Here is a 17470-nt window from a genome sequence, read left to right as displayed (position 1 = left end):
GTTGTGCCTGACTTGGACGAGGAGCATCTTCCACTGAAGTCACACCATTTGCGAACTTCGTACTCCATTCGTAGACTTGCTGCTGTGACAAATATGCATCACCGTACTGAACCTTCATTCGTCGATGAATTTCAATAGGTTTCACACCTTCAATACCCAAAAACCGAATAACAGAACGTTGTTCTTCCCTGATGCATGTCGCAAGTGGGGCGGCCATCTTTATACTGACACTGCGACGGTATGTGTGCATCTGCACTATGCTGCCACCTACAGGCCATTCTGCACGCTGTTTGTAGCACGCTTACCAACTTACAGGATAACAGTGCGAAATTTCTATTTGTTATTACAAACTTAAGGTTTTCATTTGACTGACATTTGTACATATGTTCTGCTGCTGGAGGACAGGTGAGGAGAGATGGTGCGGCGATCTGAGGAGGAACGCCAGGTGCTGGGCACGGCGGGCGGGCTGCTGGGGCTGGCCAGCGGAGACCGGAGTTCGATCACCGCTCGCCTGGCCGAGTGCGGCCGCTTCGCCGGAGCTGCCGTCAACATCGTCGCTAACATCCTACTGATCGCCACCACCGGCGTAGAGCTGTTCACCGACAGGTCGGAGGAAACAGAGAGGGCATCCATCACCGCGTTCCTCTTTTCCGTCTCCATAATCAATCTGATCAAGGTACGTGTACATCTACATCTACCTCTACATCTACATGGATACTCTGCAAATCACATTTAAGTGCCTGGCAGAGGGTTCATCGAACCACCTACACAATTCTCTATTATTCCCATCTCGTATAGCGCGCGTAATGGACACCGACTTCTTTCTTTACGAGATCTGATTTCCCTTATTTTATTTTGGTGATTGATTCTCCCTACGTAGGTCGGTGTCAACAAAATATTTTCGTATTCTGAGGAGAAAGTTGGTGATTGGAATTTTGTGAGAAGATTCTGTCGCAACGAAAAACGCCTTTCTTTTAGTGATTTCCAGCCCAAATCCTGCAACATTTCTGTGACACTGTCTCCCATATTTCGCTATTATACAAAACGTGCTACCTTTCTTTGAACTTTTTCGATGTACTCCGTCAGTCCTATGTGGTAAGGATCCCACACCGCGCAGCAGTATTCTAAAAGAGGACGGACAAGCGTAGTGTAGTGTAGTCTCCTTAGTAGGTCTCTTATATTGTCTAAGTGTCCTGCCAATAAAACGCAGCGTTTGGTTAGCTTTCCCCACAACATTTTCTGTGTGTTCTTTCCAATTTAAGTTGTTCGTAATTGTAATACCTAGGTATTTAGTTGAATTTACGGCTTTTAGATTACACTGATTATCGTGTAATCGAAGTTTAACGAGTTCCTTTTAGCACTCAAGTGGATGACCTCACACTTTTCGTTATTTAGCGTCAACTGCCACTTTTCGCACCATTCACAGATTTTTTCTAAATGGTTTTGCAGTTTGTTTTGATCTTCTGATGACTTTATTAGTCGATAAACGACAGCGTCATCTGCAAACAACCGAAGACGGATGCTCAGATTTTCTCCCAAATCGTTTATATAAATAAGGAACAGCTAAGGGCCTATAACACTACCTTGGGGAACGCCTGATATCACTTCTGTTTTACTCAATGACTTTCCGTCAATTACTATGAACTGTGACCTCTCTGGCAGGAAATCGCAAATCTAGTCACATAACTGATACGATATTCCATAAGCACGCCATTCAACTACGAGCCGCTTGTGTGCTACAGTGTCAAAAGCCTTCCCGAAATCCATGAATACGGAATCGATCTGAAATCCCTTGCCAATAACACTCAACACTTCATGTGAATAAAGAGCTAGTTGTGTTTCACAGGAACGATGTTTTCTAAACCTTTGTTGGCTGTGTGTCAATAGACAGTTTCCTTCGAGGTAATTCATAATGTTCGAACACAATATATGTTATAAAATCCTGCCGCATATCGACGTCAACGATATGGGCCTGTAATTTAGTGGATGACTCTTACTACCTTACTTGAATATTGGTGTGACCTGTGCAACGTTCCAGTCTTTGGGCATGGATCTTTCGTCGAGCGAACGGTTGTATATGATTGTTAAGTGTAGAGCTAATGCATCAGCATACTCGGAAAGGAACCTAATTGGTATACAAACTTGACCTGAAGACTTGCTTTTATTAAGCGATTAGAGTTGCTTCACTACTTCGAGGATATTTACTTCTACGTTACTCGTGTTGTCAGTAAGGCCGTTATTAAGCTATCATAGTTTTTCGACGAAGAAATGCGATCAAGTATTCGTGAACTTTCTTCGACAAATATTCTGGACATGGCACTGAAAAGGGGTATTACGCTGTCATCATGTTTTTCGCCAAAGTTCAAGATGGCGGGCAACAACAACTTGATACTAAGCGCTGTACTTTGCTTGTACCACAATTGCATTTTGTGTGCATTAGGAGAGAAGCGGCGGGAGAAAAGGAAGTATGCTTGGGGTAAAGCCGTGAGTTGTACGTCGAGCATTCAGCGAAATTTGTTACGAGAGCTGCAGTGGACACCGTCAAATCTTATATAAATTACTTACCAATGGAAGAGAGGGCATTTCAGTGTTTGCTCAGTAAACTGGCTGCTCGTATTACAAAGCAGAATACTCATTTGAGAAATGCTATACGTGCAGAGGACAATCTTACCGTAACACTACGATTCCTTGCTACAGAAGAGAACTACTCTAGCTTACAGTATATCACTCGAATACCACAGTGCACATTAACGAAAATAATTCCAGATACGTGTAAAGCGATTTGTAAAGTATTGAAGGGGGAATATCTGAAGATAAATAAGGGCTATATGGTCATTAAAATCTGATTTTATTTTTGAATAATTTAATTAATAGAATAAGTTTTCCAATAACAGACAAAGACCTTTTTGACAGAGATATAATAGCTGATAATATAGACATCCTAAAACAGTCCGTTTCTCGTAGCTCACTCTGTACATATAGAATGGTATGAAATCCGCTGCCTTCGCCAGCATGGGTATTCACGAAAAATACACAAGAATGTGGCTTTTGCTTTGGGTGTAGGAAGCTGTTGCACATTCGACGAAAACAGCTTAGCGAAAACTACATTAGTTGGAGACCGCATCCTGTACGCGAGTACGTAATGTTTCAAACATGGGCGGTAACATTCCTCCCCCACGACATGTGATCTTCTAAATTATTGATTAACACCACTCCGGCCGTTGTGGCCCAGCGGTTCTAGGCGCTTCAGTCTGGAACCGCGCGACCGCTACGATCGCTGGTTCGAATCCGTCCTCGGGCATGGATGAGTGTGATGTCCTTAGGTTGGATGGTTTAAGTAGTTCTAATTTCTAGGGGGCTGGTGACCTCAGATGGTAAGTTCCATAGTGCTCAAAGCCATTTGGATTAACACCACAATGAGATGCGACACTGGGGAGCGCCGTGTTCCAGATTTTCTCGCTTAGCATTGCTAATACTTTGAATAACGCTAGTACGAAGTTACTAGATACGGTGACTATAAGATGTCAGGATCGTGTCTGAGTAACAACTGTTCGAGTGTCTTAATCTCTTAAGTACTTCAGACTCAGTAGCACTTCATACATCAATGTGTGTGTTAAGTGATGAATTCCAGTCACTAGTATCAGTCGTATCCTTCAATATTGATGTTTTGTAACCACTAAATATTTCGCGGCAGCCGTCTTGAATACACTGTTGACTTACGTCTCTTTGAAAATACGAGCTCTCGATGATAACAACACTTGTATCGGTCACGAATGTAACAGCCGTTATCACGGACTCACACAAACGTACTAGTGTCCAGTGAGACCAAAAGTAATATTGGACTGGCGCATTTATTCTCAATTCTGAAGCCTTTCTAGCAACTAATCAACTGGAAAGAGCAACAATTTTCAAATAGCCCAGGTCTAAAATGCCGGCCGCGGTGGTCTAGCGGTTCTAGGCGCTCAGTCCGGAACCGCGCGACTGCTACGGTCGCAGGTTAGAATCCTACCTCGGGCATGGATGTATGTAGTGTCCTTAGGTTAGTTAGGTTTAAGTAGTTCTAAGTTCTAGGGGACTTATGGCCACAGCAGTTGAGTCCCATAGTGCTCAGAGCCATTTGAACCAACCAGGTCTAAAACAGCCCGTCCTACTCCTTGCAGAGGACAGTGAAAAGTGCAAAAGAAAAAACAATTGAGATATGCTGTCTGTTGTTGTCAAGTGGCTGCTCAACACAAATCCCGTATCACAACGTTGTTGACATATATTCCAATTTCTTTTGATGTTTGAACCACAGTAGCCTCAAGTTGGTCTGGAGTAAAAAAAATATTAGTACATTAAACAGTCGTACGTAATACCGTTCAGTAGCTAATAAGCCATAGAATTCAACCTCTTTAATAACATTGTATCTACTAAGCTGGAGCCGTCTCCTTACGATTTCGTATTAAATGTACCGAATGTTGTTTTTCTAATAAAGATATCACGACGCTGTTCATTTCTTCTCTGTTAGTCGAGTCTATACCCTAATGCGAACCTAGAAATTCTGCAAAACGTCAAAGTCTCCTCACTGGACTTAAATTTCAAATATTTGAATAGATGGAAATCGGAATATGGCTATTCGTCCATGAGACAGCTCAAATTTCCCAATGGAAAACCATATGTCTTGGAACACACATTGTCTTGATAGAAAACGATTTTTTGAGGGATGAGGAGGGAATTAATTACTTTTTTCTAGACCTAGGAAACACTACCGTTCCGACGATGAAATCAACTTCACTTACCTCGGTATGTGTACACTAGCAACAGTTTGATTGCTGTTTCGTCTCAGACATTAAGTTATCTTGCTTATTATTCACTGTAATTATTTGACTCACCGAATCATCCAGCTTAACATTGGTCAGGAATTCTTATTTACAAAGGATTAGTGACTTTTAGTAAAATGTTAGTAGCATATCTGTGGTGCTTCTGACCAAAGGTCAATACACTTAGCGCTGCAGCGCACATCACGTATGTAGTCCGAAAGTTTGTCAGCTATTAAAAACGAAGCAGCTCATCAGTATATACCTGCCAGACTAGGACATCTACTTTTCTTTTTCTCCCGTTTGTCATCCGAACTAGACTAATGTCTGTTCTTTTTAAACCACCTGGTGCAGGACACAATGGAGCCTCATATTAAGTGTCACAATAATGTTTCCATTACACTGTCTGCATCGTTGGCCTGTAAGAGTTAAAAAAACAGGTGACGCTTTTTATTGATACTACTGGTGTAACGTGCAGATTAAGGTACACTTGTTCCCTAAAATGCGACTGTCACCCTCAAATTAAATGTCACAATGTTGCTTCCATGTCTAATGTCACAATGTTACTTCCATGTCTAAAGTATCATATTGCATAGTTGTTCTAAAACATTACCAAAGACTTGTTGCTTAAACAATATGCTAAGTAAGAAAGATAGTGATGTTTGACAGATGACGACAACCAAACAGGCACTCAGAACTAAAACAGTACTGTGACACGAGAAGCCTACACTGTGTCTGCTATAATTGTCATCGGGTTTCGAGACTGAAGCTTACTTGTACTATTCCAAACATTCTTCAAATTCATAAATTGATAATGATCCACTTATTCCCTATTGTCCGACACACTACGTCAGCCACTAGAAAACTGAAGTTTGTTGACATTGTCAACCAGGATATCCGAGATCTTTTGTAAATTTATTTGCTGAAAACCCACGAAGTCAATATCGCACATGAAAACTTCTTGATTCAGATTGATTACTTGTTTCGGCTAAGACTTTGGCCATTTTCAGAACATAACACATTTTTTATTAGATGTTGGTGGCATTACGACTTCATACATCGTTAAAAACCTTTCTTAAAATGACAACATTCATACATAATTAAAAAGAGCATTTCATCGTTTGAGCGCAGAGTAACAGATTTCGTGACATAGGTCACTGATGTAAATACTGTTTGCGTCAGTTACTAAGTTTTATGGCGTAACATCTTTTTTTTATGACCATCGTTCAGTTACACTGACCACGAGCGATGAAAAGTTGTTATTAATTGTGTGTGGATGTTGCCATTTTAAGAAACATTTCAACAATGTGTAATCTGTAATGGCATCAGCACTAATCAAGAATGTTTTGTCATCAGAAGACGGCCAGATTGTTAGCTGAAGCTAGTAATCAATCCAAATAAAGATTTCCTAAAAGGATTTTGTCGTCATGGGTTTTAAATCCCTGAAATAAATAGAATAATATAAATCTGCTATAAAGTGTTACCCAGTATTTAACACCACCTTTATAACTTCAATATTATTTTATGAAAATTCATTGAAAAGCATTTATTATGTATGAATCAATACACAGAACAATTGTAAAGTCCACGGGATGCTATTCACATTCGTACATAACGGGGACATGTGACACTGTCGGCTACCCGGTTTTTTTTTTTCACTTTTCAAAAATAAGGGTTTTCAGCTACGTATTTGGGGCCACTCTTTTTCATAAGTCATAAATGAATTTCGCAAGATCTTTGTTTAATAGTCGGGACTGATTCGTAAAGTCGGATTACCGTGTTATTCAAGCCTGACAAAAGAATTTCGTAGTACTCAATGAGACACTGAAGCTATACTTTGGAATAAGTTTAATCAAGGAAGTCGCTATGTTCTAGGACAGAACACAGTACAGTAGTTTTAACTGGTTGTGGTAGCCTTTCGGCTCAGTGGATATCTACAGGAGGCCACTCTTAAGCGATTGGCGTGAGTTTTTAACACGAGGCTTCACGCTGGGAAGCCGTATATCCTTTGGTAAACCAAAGTTTAAACGCGACATATCGCTCTTCCTGTTGATAACTCTTTTGAGCAGTTCTTGGAGCGGACAGCGCATAAATTATATTTCCCAACTGAAAGCTGAGACCTATCTGTAAGTGTAGGAGGACATCAGTCATGAAAGTCAAGTGCTCCGGCACTGTTTTCTGTAACATAGCGTCTTTCCGGCTCATTACCATGTGATACGAATTCACAGCAATCTCCAGTGATCAGATTTGCGACTTATTTCACAACTGTTTAGCGTTGGCTAAATCACCACATGAAGTAACGTACACATCTTCTTTGAATATCTTCTCTGTTAGTTGTGTTTAATAATGGCCCCACAAGTGGCGTCAAATAGAAAGACTTGCACCAGACGAACGGTCTACCTGACGGGAGGCCCTCGTCACACGACATTTCATTTCATTAATAAGTAAAATTTAACGTTTGAACTAAGGAGGACTGTGTCCGTCTCGGCTCAATGACATTTTCTCTAAGGTCTTCCAATGAACGAGTATTTTTATGGGGTTTCGTGATATTAAACCACTATGATAGCTATGTATTTTATGATTTTAGATGTTTCCAGTTATTGACAGTCAATGGTATTATCTGAATAGTAACATTACATTAGTGACCACGTAGCTGCCGATGTGCAACTAAATAAATTTAATTTATGTTTACGAAAGTACCCTCAGTGTCTTGAACTACACAAATATTCTCTTTAATACAGAACAATGGTGTAAATTATAAATGCACTTAGGCATACCTGAAATATCATTCATTTAACAGTCATAGCAACTGAGACAGAGATGGACAGAAAACCCGATTTATGTAATATTGTAAAGCTATAGCAGAGGTCGCAAAGAGTGAATAAGAACTGACTCGAGTTGGTAATGAAATGAAAGCTGTGTTTTATGATAGTTATAACATGAAGATGCTAGAGGGCTGAACCCTAAACTTTTATGAGAGATTCTACAAGAGGTAGCCGACTTTTGCTGTCTTGAAAGTGGAACAGAGAAAGAGGCTACACATAAGAGAGAGATAGTAGCAAGGGCTGAAAGAGTCGAAAAGGAGTTCTATAAAATGAAACAGCTTTCAGCACTCATAAATGAAAAGCGAGACCAGTGAAAGGTTATAAGAAAACTGTGTTTGAAGAACTGGCCTGCACGGGCATGAAATTCATAAAATGAGGAAGCCAGAAATGAAACGATTATTATCTTTGAAATTTAGTTTAAAAACGGACAGTTGAAGCTCGAGTCTTCTCCTAATCTTCTTTCAGTTATCCCTTCCACTTCGATAAAATACTAGTGTGACTACTTTTGTGGATATGAAATTTGACTCGTTGTCCTTTGTTGTTTTCTTTGCAAGTTCTGTAATGATATTACTCTTAACATTTGAAGAAACTTATCCAGTTCATAAATTTCATTATTCTCTACTGTAAATCTTGTTTTCAACTTTTGTAGCGTATACTTATAGGAGAAATTGTACACCTTTTAGGCGTAACAAGATAATTTTTATAATTGACAGCAAACGTAACAAAAATTCGAGTGTCATGAACGAGATCAGGGGAGAGTCACTTACTGCTCACGTTAGAATTATGAACAGACGCGAAAAATATTAAGAATACAAACTTTCGCTTACTGTAAAGTGCCGAATATTGTTTAATATCTTGAGAGCAGTAATTCACCTCCCATGTAGTAGTGAGAATAATACATAACTCATGGGGTAGTGAAGAGTGATAGTGTTGCGTTTTGTGGGAAGATAAATTAAATTCTTGTAAGCGTAGCTATGTCTTTCAATATACTTGTAGGAAAAATTAAAAAGACATCTCTAGTACAAGTGTGTAGTAGGTGTGACAATGGAAAAGTGGTGACAAATGTAGATAACCATAGAACGGCCGGGGGAATGTAAAGCAAATTTGTTAAACATATGACTGTCCTACTATAATGATGTAGGCTAATGCAATGAATCTAAACTTTAACAGCCCTGGGGTTCGAGCCCGGGTCTCTTGCTTACTACGCAGATGCCTTAACTGCTGCGCCTCGCTTTGGCTACCACATCTGCACCCTAGTACATCTCCCTCCCCGGTACAAATTCCAGTTCACACCTCAGTCAACTGCTATTCCTCTTCTAAACTCACATCAGTATTGATAAGGCCCTCCAATATTCGAACAGCACCTTATCATTGATCAAAATGGGGTTAATCCTGCCTGTACCTTAGGTTTAGGTGATGTATTAATCATATAATAATTACTATAACACTTATGCCTAAGGTATTGGCAGGATTAACCGCATTTCACTCATTGCTATGGTGCTATTCCTGTGATGGAGAGACCTTGCAACACCTATGCGAGTTATGAAAGGGAACAGCAATTTGCTGAAACGTGAATTGGAATTTTTATTGGATTGGGAGATGTACTATGGCAATCTGTGCAAGTACAGTAACTGCACTGTCAGTGTGACATGGCAATTATTGCTTCTACCTACTAAGCAGGACACCTGAGTTCGAATCCTGGTGCTGGTACAAAATTTTATTCATTGCGTCAGCCTACATCATTGTCATAGATAAAGTTGAAACTCAATACGTCTCATGAACATCAGCTATATACGATTAATGTAAGACATTCCTCATGGAAAACAAAATGTTAGTTTGGATTGGGACAAATTCTAGGAATTTGGGGCAGGGGGGGCTTACACGTAGGGGAGAGAATAGATGGGGGTGGGTGGGACAGTGAAGGAGGATGTAATTGTGGAGTGCATTGAGTAACTTCAATTAAACGAAATACACATATGGCTTATTACATATATTCTTCTTCTTTAGCCTGCAGAAGAGACTATCATGTGTAGTTTTCTTCAGTATTTTAATCGATTGTTAGTCTTGATACATTTGTCAATTGAAAGGAGGAACGCCACATATCGGCGCCAGTGAACATTTCCGGAGAATCGAACTTAGTAACTTGGTATTTAATATTAACTGCAGCGGTACAGTACAAACACTGTACGACTGCGAAGGTGTGTTTGTTACGAAAGTGAATTTATGTAAGGCGATTAAACTTTAGGATTTTTGTATGAAATCAGGTAGTAAACTACTTTTGCTTTTCACAGTGGTCTTCTTCTGCTACAAGAAAGTGTTTTACGAGGCTTTTTCAATAAATAATGCAAACCCTTTTATTCTCGGTCAGACATTGTTGAAAAACTGTGGAATTTGTTGTGGTATATAGTGAAATGTGCTTGAAGTTCCGATAAGTGGGGCGCTAAACATATACTTCAAAATTACATCTGTACGCAGGCGCGTTCCTAGCAGGGAGCCCTCACTGAGTTTCTTTCGGCGGAAAACCTGGGCATCTCAGGTATTCGTAGGTACTTGTAAAAGCACGGTGAGCTGTCTGATGTCCCGCGTGTCCACCATCCGCATACGGCTGCGACTCCAGCAATGTTGTAACGCAAGTCTCATTCAAGGTGATGGATGGATCACGAACTCCTGGTTCCTCAACCGGACGCAAGGTTTCATACAAGTCTGTACACAGAAGAGGAGGTCAAAGAGCACTGTTCTTTCTCATTCACCCTACAGCTCCGATACACACCTCAACTTACATCTGTTTGACACAATGAATTACGCGCTCCACGTGAAGCAGTGCGTCGATGATGGGTCTGGTACCGCGCGCCACGGAATTTGAATCCGTGCCAGACATCATGGACGTCGAAGACCCCTAGAAGTGTCTGCACCATCGCGCCGTAAGCTGTGGCGGCATGCGCCTCCTGGCCCACATTTAGTGTGAGGGCGCCACAGTGGAACACGTGGTCCCTGCGGCCAATAGTGGCGTCCCGATCAAGTATTAAAGCGCCAGCCTCCCGCTTAGCCGACTTCTCTCCGCCAAACTTCTCCCTACCTCCCTTCAACCCCCCCTCCGGGTCCTTTTTGTAGTCCCCTCCTCTGCCTTCCCCACCCTTCTTATGGGTCCTCATCCCCCATTGGCTACTTTCCTCCCTGCCCCCTTCGCTTTTCCTCTCCTTACCCCCTTTTTTTATTTCCACATCATTTGTCCAGTTCCCCCCTCCCCCCACCTGCTCTTGGCTGTGGTATGTCACATTTGCCAACCTTTTGAGTTTAGTGTTCCAGTGAATGTTCAGTGTTGTTCGTCTTTCTAGTGTTGAGAACAGAGACCATGCTTTCGCTACATGTGAATTTTATGCCTTTTGCGAAGAGAAACCAGACTGTCGCCGTGTTTTTTTTAATTGTCTGTCTATTATTTTACATGTCTGCTTCATATGTATTTTATTCGCATCATCACCCCTTTGGTCTATGTTTTGATTTCCACGATTTTTTCGACATGTTACTATTTAAGTCTCCGATTTTATCACCTGTTTTTATTATTTATTCTCTTCATCTTTTTTTTAAAAAAAAGGCTGAAGATCGGCATACTAAGAAATTCGGTAAAGAAAAAAAAAATAAAAGCTTAGCTGGCCAGTCTAATCATTGCGTGAGTCTTGACATATTGCCTCTACAACAGACATCGTGTTTACCTTTCTTTGTTTTCATAACTGTTGAAGGTCTTGGATTCGTTTGGTTGTCTCTGTCACCCTGTTGCTTCTTGCTTGTTGTCGGTGTAAGCTCTCTCTCGATAGACCGTCGTTGTTTCGTGACCGTCCTTTCCGTTCGTTTGTTTATTCGCAAGCCGCTCTCTGTTTGGTCCCGCCGCTGTTTCTCGTCCACCCCGCGCCCATTCCTGTTGCGGTTAAGCAATGGGTAGGTTACTGATGCATCAAAGCGTTGTCTTCGTCGTCGACCAGCAGAGTGTTACCATTCGAACATAGAAGCCTTACCAGTAAGGTGGCATAAGGCCGTCGCATTGAACGCAGATTATTTTGAGAAATAGATTTTTGTAAGGCAGAGGAGTGAGTAAAATGTGGTGTATTGAAATCCTGAATAAAACCAACGCGTTTTCAGAAGGAAGCCCGCCGGTATGGCCGAGCGGTTCTTGGCGCTTCAGTCCAGAACCACACTCAGGCTATGGTCGCAGGTTCTAATCCTGCCTCGAGCATGGATGAGTGTCATGTCCTTAGGTTGGTTAGGTTTAAGTAGTCCCAAGTTCTAGCGTACTGATGACCTCAGATGTCAAGTCCCATAGTGCTCAGAGCCATTTGAAGCATTGAGAAGAAAGAAGTGTTGCATTACTTATTGAACGCCCCTCGTATTTGGAAGTGGTGCCATTTAATGGAAGGTACACAGATAGTAGTAAGTGTGTGCATGTGTGACTGCGACTGTGCATGCCACTCATGAGCGATGTGTGCCGACAGGCGTTGTCGCTGGTGCGGCAGCGGTGGCGCCTGCGGCGTCTCGTGGCCAGCCTGGTGGACATCCGGAGGAGCTTCCAGGAAGAGGAGGGCACCCGCCGACGCTACGCCCGCCAGGCCGCCGTCTTCGGCTTCATCTGGCTGGTCAGCACTCTCCCTTCACCTCGTCTTGCCTGCCACTCTCACTCGCTACAGCCTGATTTAAACTAGCAGTTTAATGAGGCGACTCTAAAGAGACGTCGGCAATTTCAAGAATTGTGTGTTTCATTCTGTAGACTGGAAGGGAGGGAGGAGAAAGGAAAGGAAAGCGACGACGAGTGAACCTGTATGCCAGACCAGGACTCGAATCAAGGACCTCATGCTCAACAGGCAACTGCGTTAACCACTTTGCTTCCTTTGCGTCACCTATCCGCAGTCCCTGTCCACGTCCTCCGTGCTCGCTAATTTCGGATTCCCACCAGACGTCGACCTTAAATGTGCTTCCGCACTGAAGGTGGTGGTGGGTTTATTGCTCTTTTTTTCTTTACTCTACTTCAGTTCACCAATGGGGCGGGATGGCAGCAGCATATGCGCTGCTCTTCAGCCGAAAGACAGAAAACATATAAAAGAAGACATTTAAAAATAATATAAAGGAGAAAACATGGTGTACAGAAATATAAAAAAGGGGGGAATATTAAGGAAGACATTAGACGAACAAGGGCCACTGCAAGAAGGAGATAAAAACCGTAAAAAGTAGTGCACACAAAAGTCACACACTGGGACAGTTAAAAGAACACAAGGTGAAATATAACCGGAGCACAAAAGTATCGACGGACGGTGTAGCACACAACTTTTAACTGACAGTAACACTACATATTAGTCCAGCACACAATTAAAAACACAAATCTCGACGCATGGTAGAACAGTGCCAAACACAACGCAGAAGTAGCACACTGATGACAATGAGCAAAACACAGGATCTGCCAGAGGCATGGAGAAAGGAGAGGGGGGGGAGAGGGGGGAGGCAGGTAGATGGGGTCATGTTGAAGAGGGCTGGGGAAGGGACACAGTTGAGGAGGGGGTCCAGGGCTCATGGGGAGAGAGAAGGAGGGGACAGGTAAAGTGGGCCCTGGGGAGGGAAGGGAGCAAGGTCAGGATACAGTTGGGAGGAAGGGTATATTTCATGGCGAAAATCAACATCTGGGAGGGGGAGGTGCTGGAAATTGCCATGATGAAGGAGATGGAGGGTGTGGAGGTGGAGACAGGGAGGGATATAGAGGTGTGGCAACAGGCAGGGGGTGGACAGGAGGGAGGAAATCGCAGGGGGGGGGGGGGGTATAAAGCCTGCAAACAGTGTAATGGATGCGGAGATGTTGGAGGAAAAGGAGGAGTGGGAGAAGGGGTTGAGGTCATATAGGGGCCATGTAGGGGAAGGAAGGCGGATATGGAAGACAAGGCAGACTGCATGACATTCAGTATTTGGAGGGCCTTGTAAAAGCACGTTGGTGTGGAGATTCAGGCAATAATGGCATAACAGAGGATAGGATGGATGAGGGAGTAGTAGGTGTGGAGGATGATGGAAGGATGCAGTCCCCATGTCTGGCCACATAGGAGTTTCAGGAGATGGAGCCAGGAATGGGCTTTCTGCTGGATGGTCAGAAGGTGAGGGGTCCAAATGATGGTCGAGAGTGAGGCCAAGGTATCTCAGGGGCGGGGGGGGGGGGGGAGGGGGAGAGCTGGATGGGACAACCATAAATGGTGAGGTAGAAGTCATGGAGACAGAAGGAATGGTTGGTGCGGCCTATGGTGATTGCCTGAGTTTTGGAGGGGTTTAGACGAAGGAACCACTGGTTACATCAAGTGGTGAACTGGTCAAGGTTGGTTTGGAGGATCTTACTGCTCATCAAGGTGAATCAATTATATGTCTTTTCTCTTGGACCTGTCAAATAGAATGGATACCAAGCGAAATACGCAGCTGTGATATGTTCCATGTATACAGATTGGGGAGGGAGGGGGAGAGGGGAAACGAAAGGGAAGAAGTGTTCGAAAGATGCATTCTTATAATTGATTCGCCTCAATGGAAAATGAATCTACAACCTTTAGTGCGGATGCACATTTACGTTCGATCTCGAGTGGGAATCTAAAATTAGTGAGCGTGGACGCCATAGGGTCTGTGGATAGGTGGCGCTGGGTAGGAATGTGGGTCGACCAGGAGGCGTGCAGAGATAGTCCTCGCATTTGCAATAAACCCTGTTTCTAGGTGGTGTAGTGTTTGACTCAACTGCCTAGTAAACAGGAGATCCCAGGTTCTAGTTCGGGTCAGGCACACATTTTCACTCGTCGTTGCTGATATCGTTGGCAACGGCCTTGCCGCAATGGATACACAGGTTCCCGTCAGATCATCAAAGTTAAGCGCTGTCGGGCGTGGCTGGCACTTGGATGGGTGCCAATATGGACCACCATGCGCTGTAGCCATTTGTCGGGCTGCACTCACCCTCGTGACGGCAATTGAGGGGCTACTCGACCGAAAAGTAGCGGCTCCCGTCACAGAAAACCATCATAAGGAATGGGAGAGTGGTGTGCTGACCACACACCCCTCCTATCCGCATCGTCAGGTGAGGATGACACGGCGGTCGGACGGTCCCGATGGGCCACTTGCGGCCTGAAGAAGGAGAGTTGCTGTTGTCGTTAGTTCCTTTCCTCCCCCCCCCCCCCCCCCCTACACTTTAAATTTACGTCACATATAGATTCCACGTGGAGTGGTGTCTGTTCTTTGGGTCATGCTCAAACGAATGGACACCAAGCGTTAATATAATGACTTGTTTGCCGTCAGCTGAACAAATTTATTGTTTATTTTCTACCGACTTCGGTCGTAACGATCATCTTCACACAAAGGAAGCTTTACATTTGAAGGATATCCAGTTCAAATTTCCTCTAGAGAAATCCAAAATCATCAGGTTGTAACAGGTCAGGCTTTCGAGGCCGGAACATCACTGATTTCGCTATGATTAAACAGAAAAATCAATAAGGTGGTAACACACGGACACTCCCTAACTACTAGATGAATCCTCATGAGCTTTTCACAGGTAACTGGAGCGTAGATTACGGAAAAGGATTGGTTTGAACTTAAAGTTTTAGGAGCATGCTCAGGTTCGTAGTTCAGATGCATAACTCAGTGGCACGGTCATCATGGCGTAGTATGCCAAAGAAGCAACATACGAAGCTGTTAGTTTCGCAGTACACCAAAGAACCAATAGACGGCGCGGTTTCATTCTATTTTTTCTTTTCTATTTCAACTACTGAAGTATTTTCGGACGTTTACGTCAGTGACAGAATAAGGTGTCGCAGTTTTATTTCTACGAATAAAAACTATCGTTAAATTTACTTGGCTACGATATATGTATTTACTGATTTCGTTTTATGTATTAAAATCTTTGCGCGGCCCCTCCCGCAGGACGTTCGAGTCCTCCCTGGGGCATGTGTGTGTGTGTGTGTGTGTGTTGTTCTTAGGATAAGTTAGTTTAAGTAGTGTGTAAGTCTAGGGACCGATGACCTCAGCAGTTTGGTCCCTTAGGAATTCACACACATTTATTAAAATATCACCTCTAACAGTGCCTCTAAGCACTAAAGAAAATGTTCTTAATTGTAATTAGGTCCATAATTATATTAATTTTGCGTTGAATGGGTAAAATTTCCCATTCCAGGAAAGCGCTTCAAACTTGTTTTATCTTGAAAACTGTTCATATCGTTGATTACGAAAATGGGTCGCCAGGCAAGGGATCTTTACAAAGGTGGATGTCGCATCCAATTTTCTATGCATAAGCGTAGAAAAAAGCGGTTTTCGGTAATTTTAGCAAAACTTCCATTGCTATGCTGTCACTGCGAAATCAGAGGGAAACCACAGGCATTATTTTTCCCGAGGGCATGCAGTTCTGCTTTGTATATAAAAGATAAAGGCATTCTTTTTCGTAAAATATTCCGGTGGTAAGACACTCCGCAGTTAGGATCTCCAGGAGAGACTTGAAGCCACCATCAGGAAAACCGAAACGTGCATATGACTGGTTGGATCGTGGAATACTACATTCTTTAATCGAGTTGGTAAGCTATAGAATTTAAAAGGAAAAAGCATAGGTTGATGTTCTATATAGTAGGACTTTGTGAAGTCCCATAGTGGGGAGAACTTCTGGTCATGTGAGTACAGCCGGCCGGGGTGGCCAAGCGGTTAAAGGCGCTACAGTCTGGAAGCGTGCGACCGCTACGGGCGCAGGTTCGAATCCTGCCTCGGGCATGGATGTGTGTGATGTCCTTAGGTTAGTTAGGTTTAAGTAGTTCTAAGTTCTAGGGGGCTGATGACCTTAGAACCTTACAAGTTAAGTCCCATAGTGCTCAGAGCCAGCCATGTGAGTACAACGCCATAAATACCCAATAAAACAGGTATAATGCAGGACTACTCCTAATAATGGGTTAGGAAATATGAAAGCGGGTAAGTTTCCATGAACAGCATAGCGAACGCATTGTAGGATCCTAGACAGACACGAAGCTAGCACACACCACGACAGCAATACCCCTTGACATGCCACCTTGGTGTGCTCATGGAGAAAAGATTCAAAGAACGTCTATTGAGATAACATAAATTATCAAGCGAAACGAAAATTGTCGCGCGGTTTATGGCGCCGTGTCACGGATTGCGCGGACCCTCCCGGCGGAGGTTCGAGTCCTCCCTCTGGCATATGTGTGTGTGTTGTTCTTAGGATAAGTTAGTTTAAGTAGTGTGTAAGTCTAGGGACCGAAGAACTCAGGTATCTGAAAATTTTTGATCGAAATTTCAAGGGTTATGGGGGAATGGAATTCGACAGGGGAAAAGGAAGCAAGGAACAGTAGCAGAAGACCACAGACTGGGGCAAAGGAATGAAAGAATATGCAGGGTGGTACAACTTTGCACAGAGCGTGATTTGGTCACAGCTAATACTTGGTTTCATAATCATGAAAAAAGATTGTGTATGTGGATGAGACCTGGAGGTAGGAATATTTCTGAAAGGTTACTCAGTGCTGAGATATGAGATTTCCAAAGCAGATACATTTCTGGAGGCAGTTGTGGACTCTGGCCACAATTCATTTGTTAGTAGTTGCAGAGGAAGTTTAAGACGCATGAGGAAAGTAGGAAATTAAGGAGGTGGACCTGACGAACCTGAAAGCAGAGTACCAAACAGGAAAAAAAAGGTCCAGTGGAAATCCCTGCATAACGCACGCGATATCGAATGTAATTGACAAAGGGGTAACATTTTAGAAAGCAGCAAATGATCATGGAAAAAGGGAATACATAGTTTTAAGAAACGGGACTGATAAAACGTGCAGATTTGCACAGCCGGAATAGCTAGACGTGGAACAC

General features: G+C 43.0%; 1 protein-coding gene across 1 annotated transcript in view; it reads left to right on the top strand.

Moving 5' to 3' along the window:
- Positions 1-415: 415 nt before the first annotated feature.
- The window catches only part of LOC126278753 (odorant receptor coreceptor-like), a 41271-nt gene continuing 24216 nt past the window's right edge, over positions 416-17470 (top strand). Inside the window, exons 1-2 of the mRNA XM_049979030.1 lie at positions 416-676; positions 12106-12246. Coding sequence (XP_049834987.1) covers positions 416-676; positions 12106-12246 — 402 coding nt within the window. The remainder of the gene's footprint in view (positions 677-12105; positions 12247-17470) is intronic.

Source organism: Schistocerca gregaria, chromosome 6 (genome assembly GCF_023897955.1).
Source record: "Schistocerca gregaria isolate iqSchGreg1 chromosome 6, iqSchGreg1.2, whole genome shotgun sequence".
Classification (NCBI taxonomy): domain Eukaryota; kingdom Metazoa; phylum Arthropoda; class Insecta; order Orthoptera; family Acrididae; genus Schistocerca; species Schistocerca gregaria.
This window is presented reverse-complemented; position numbering and strand designations above follow the sequence as displayed.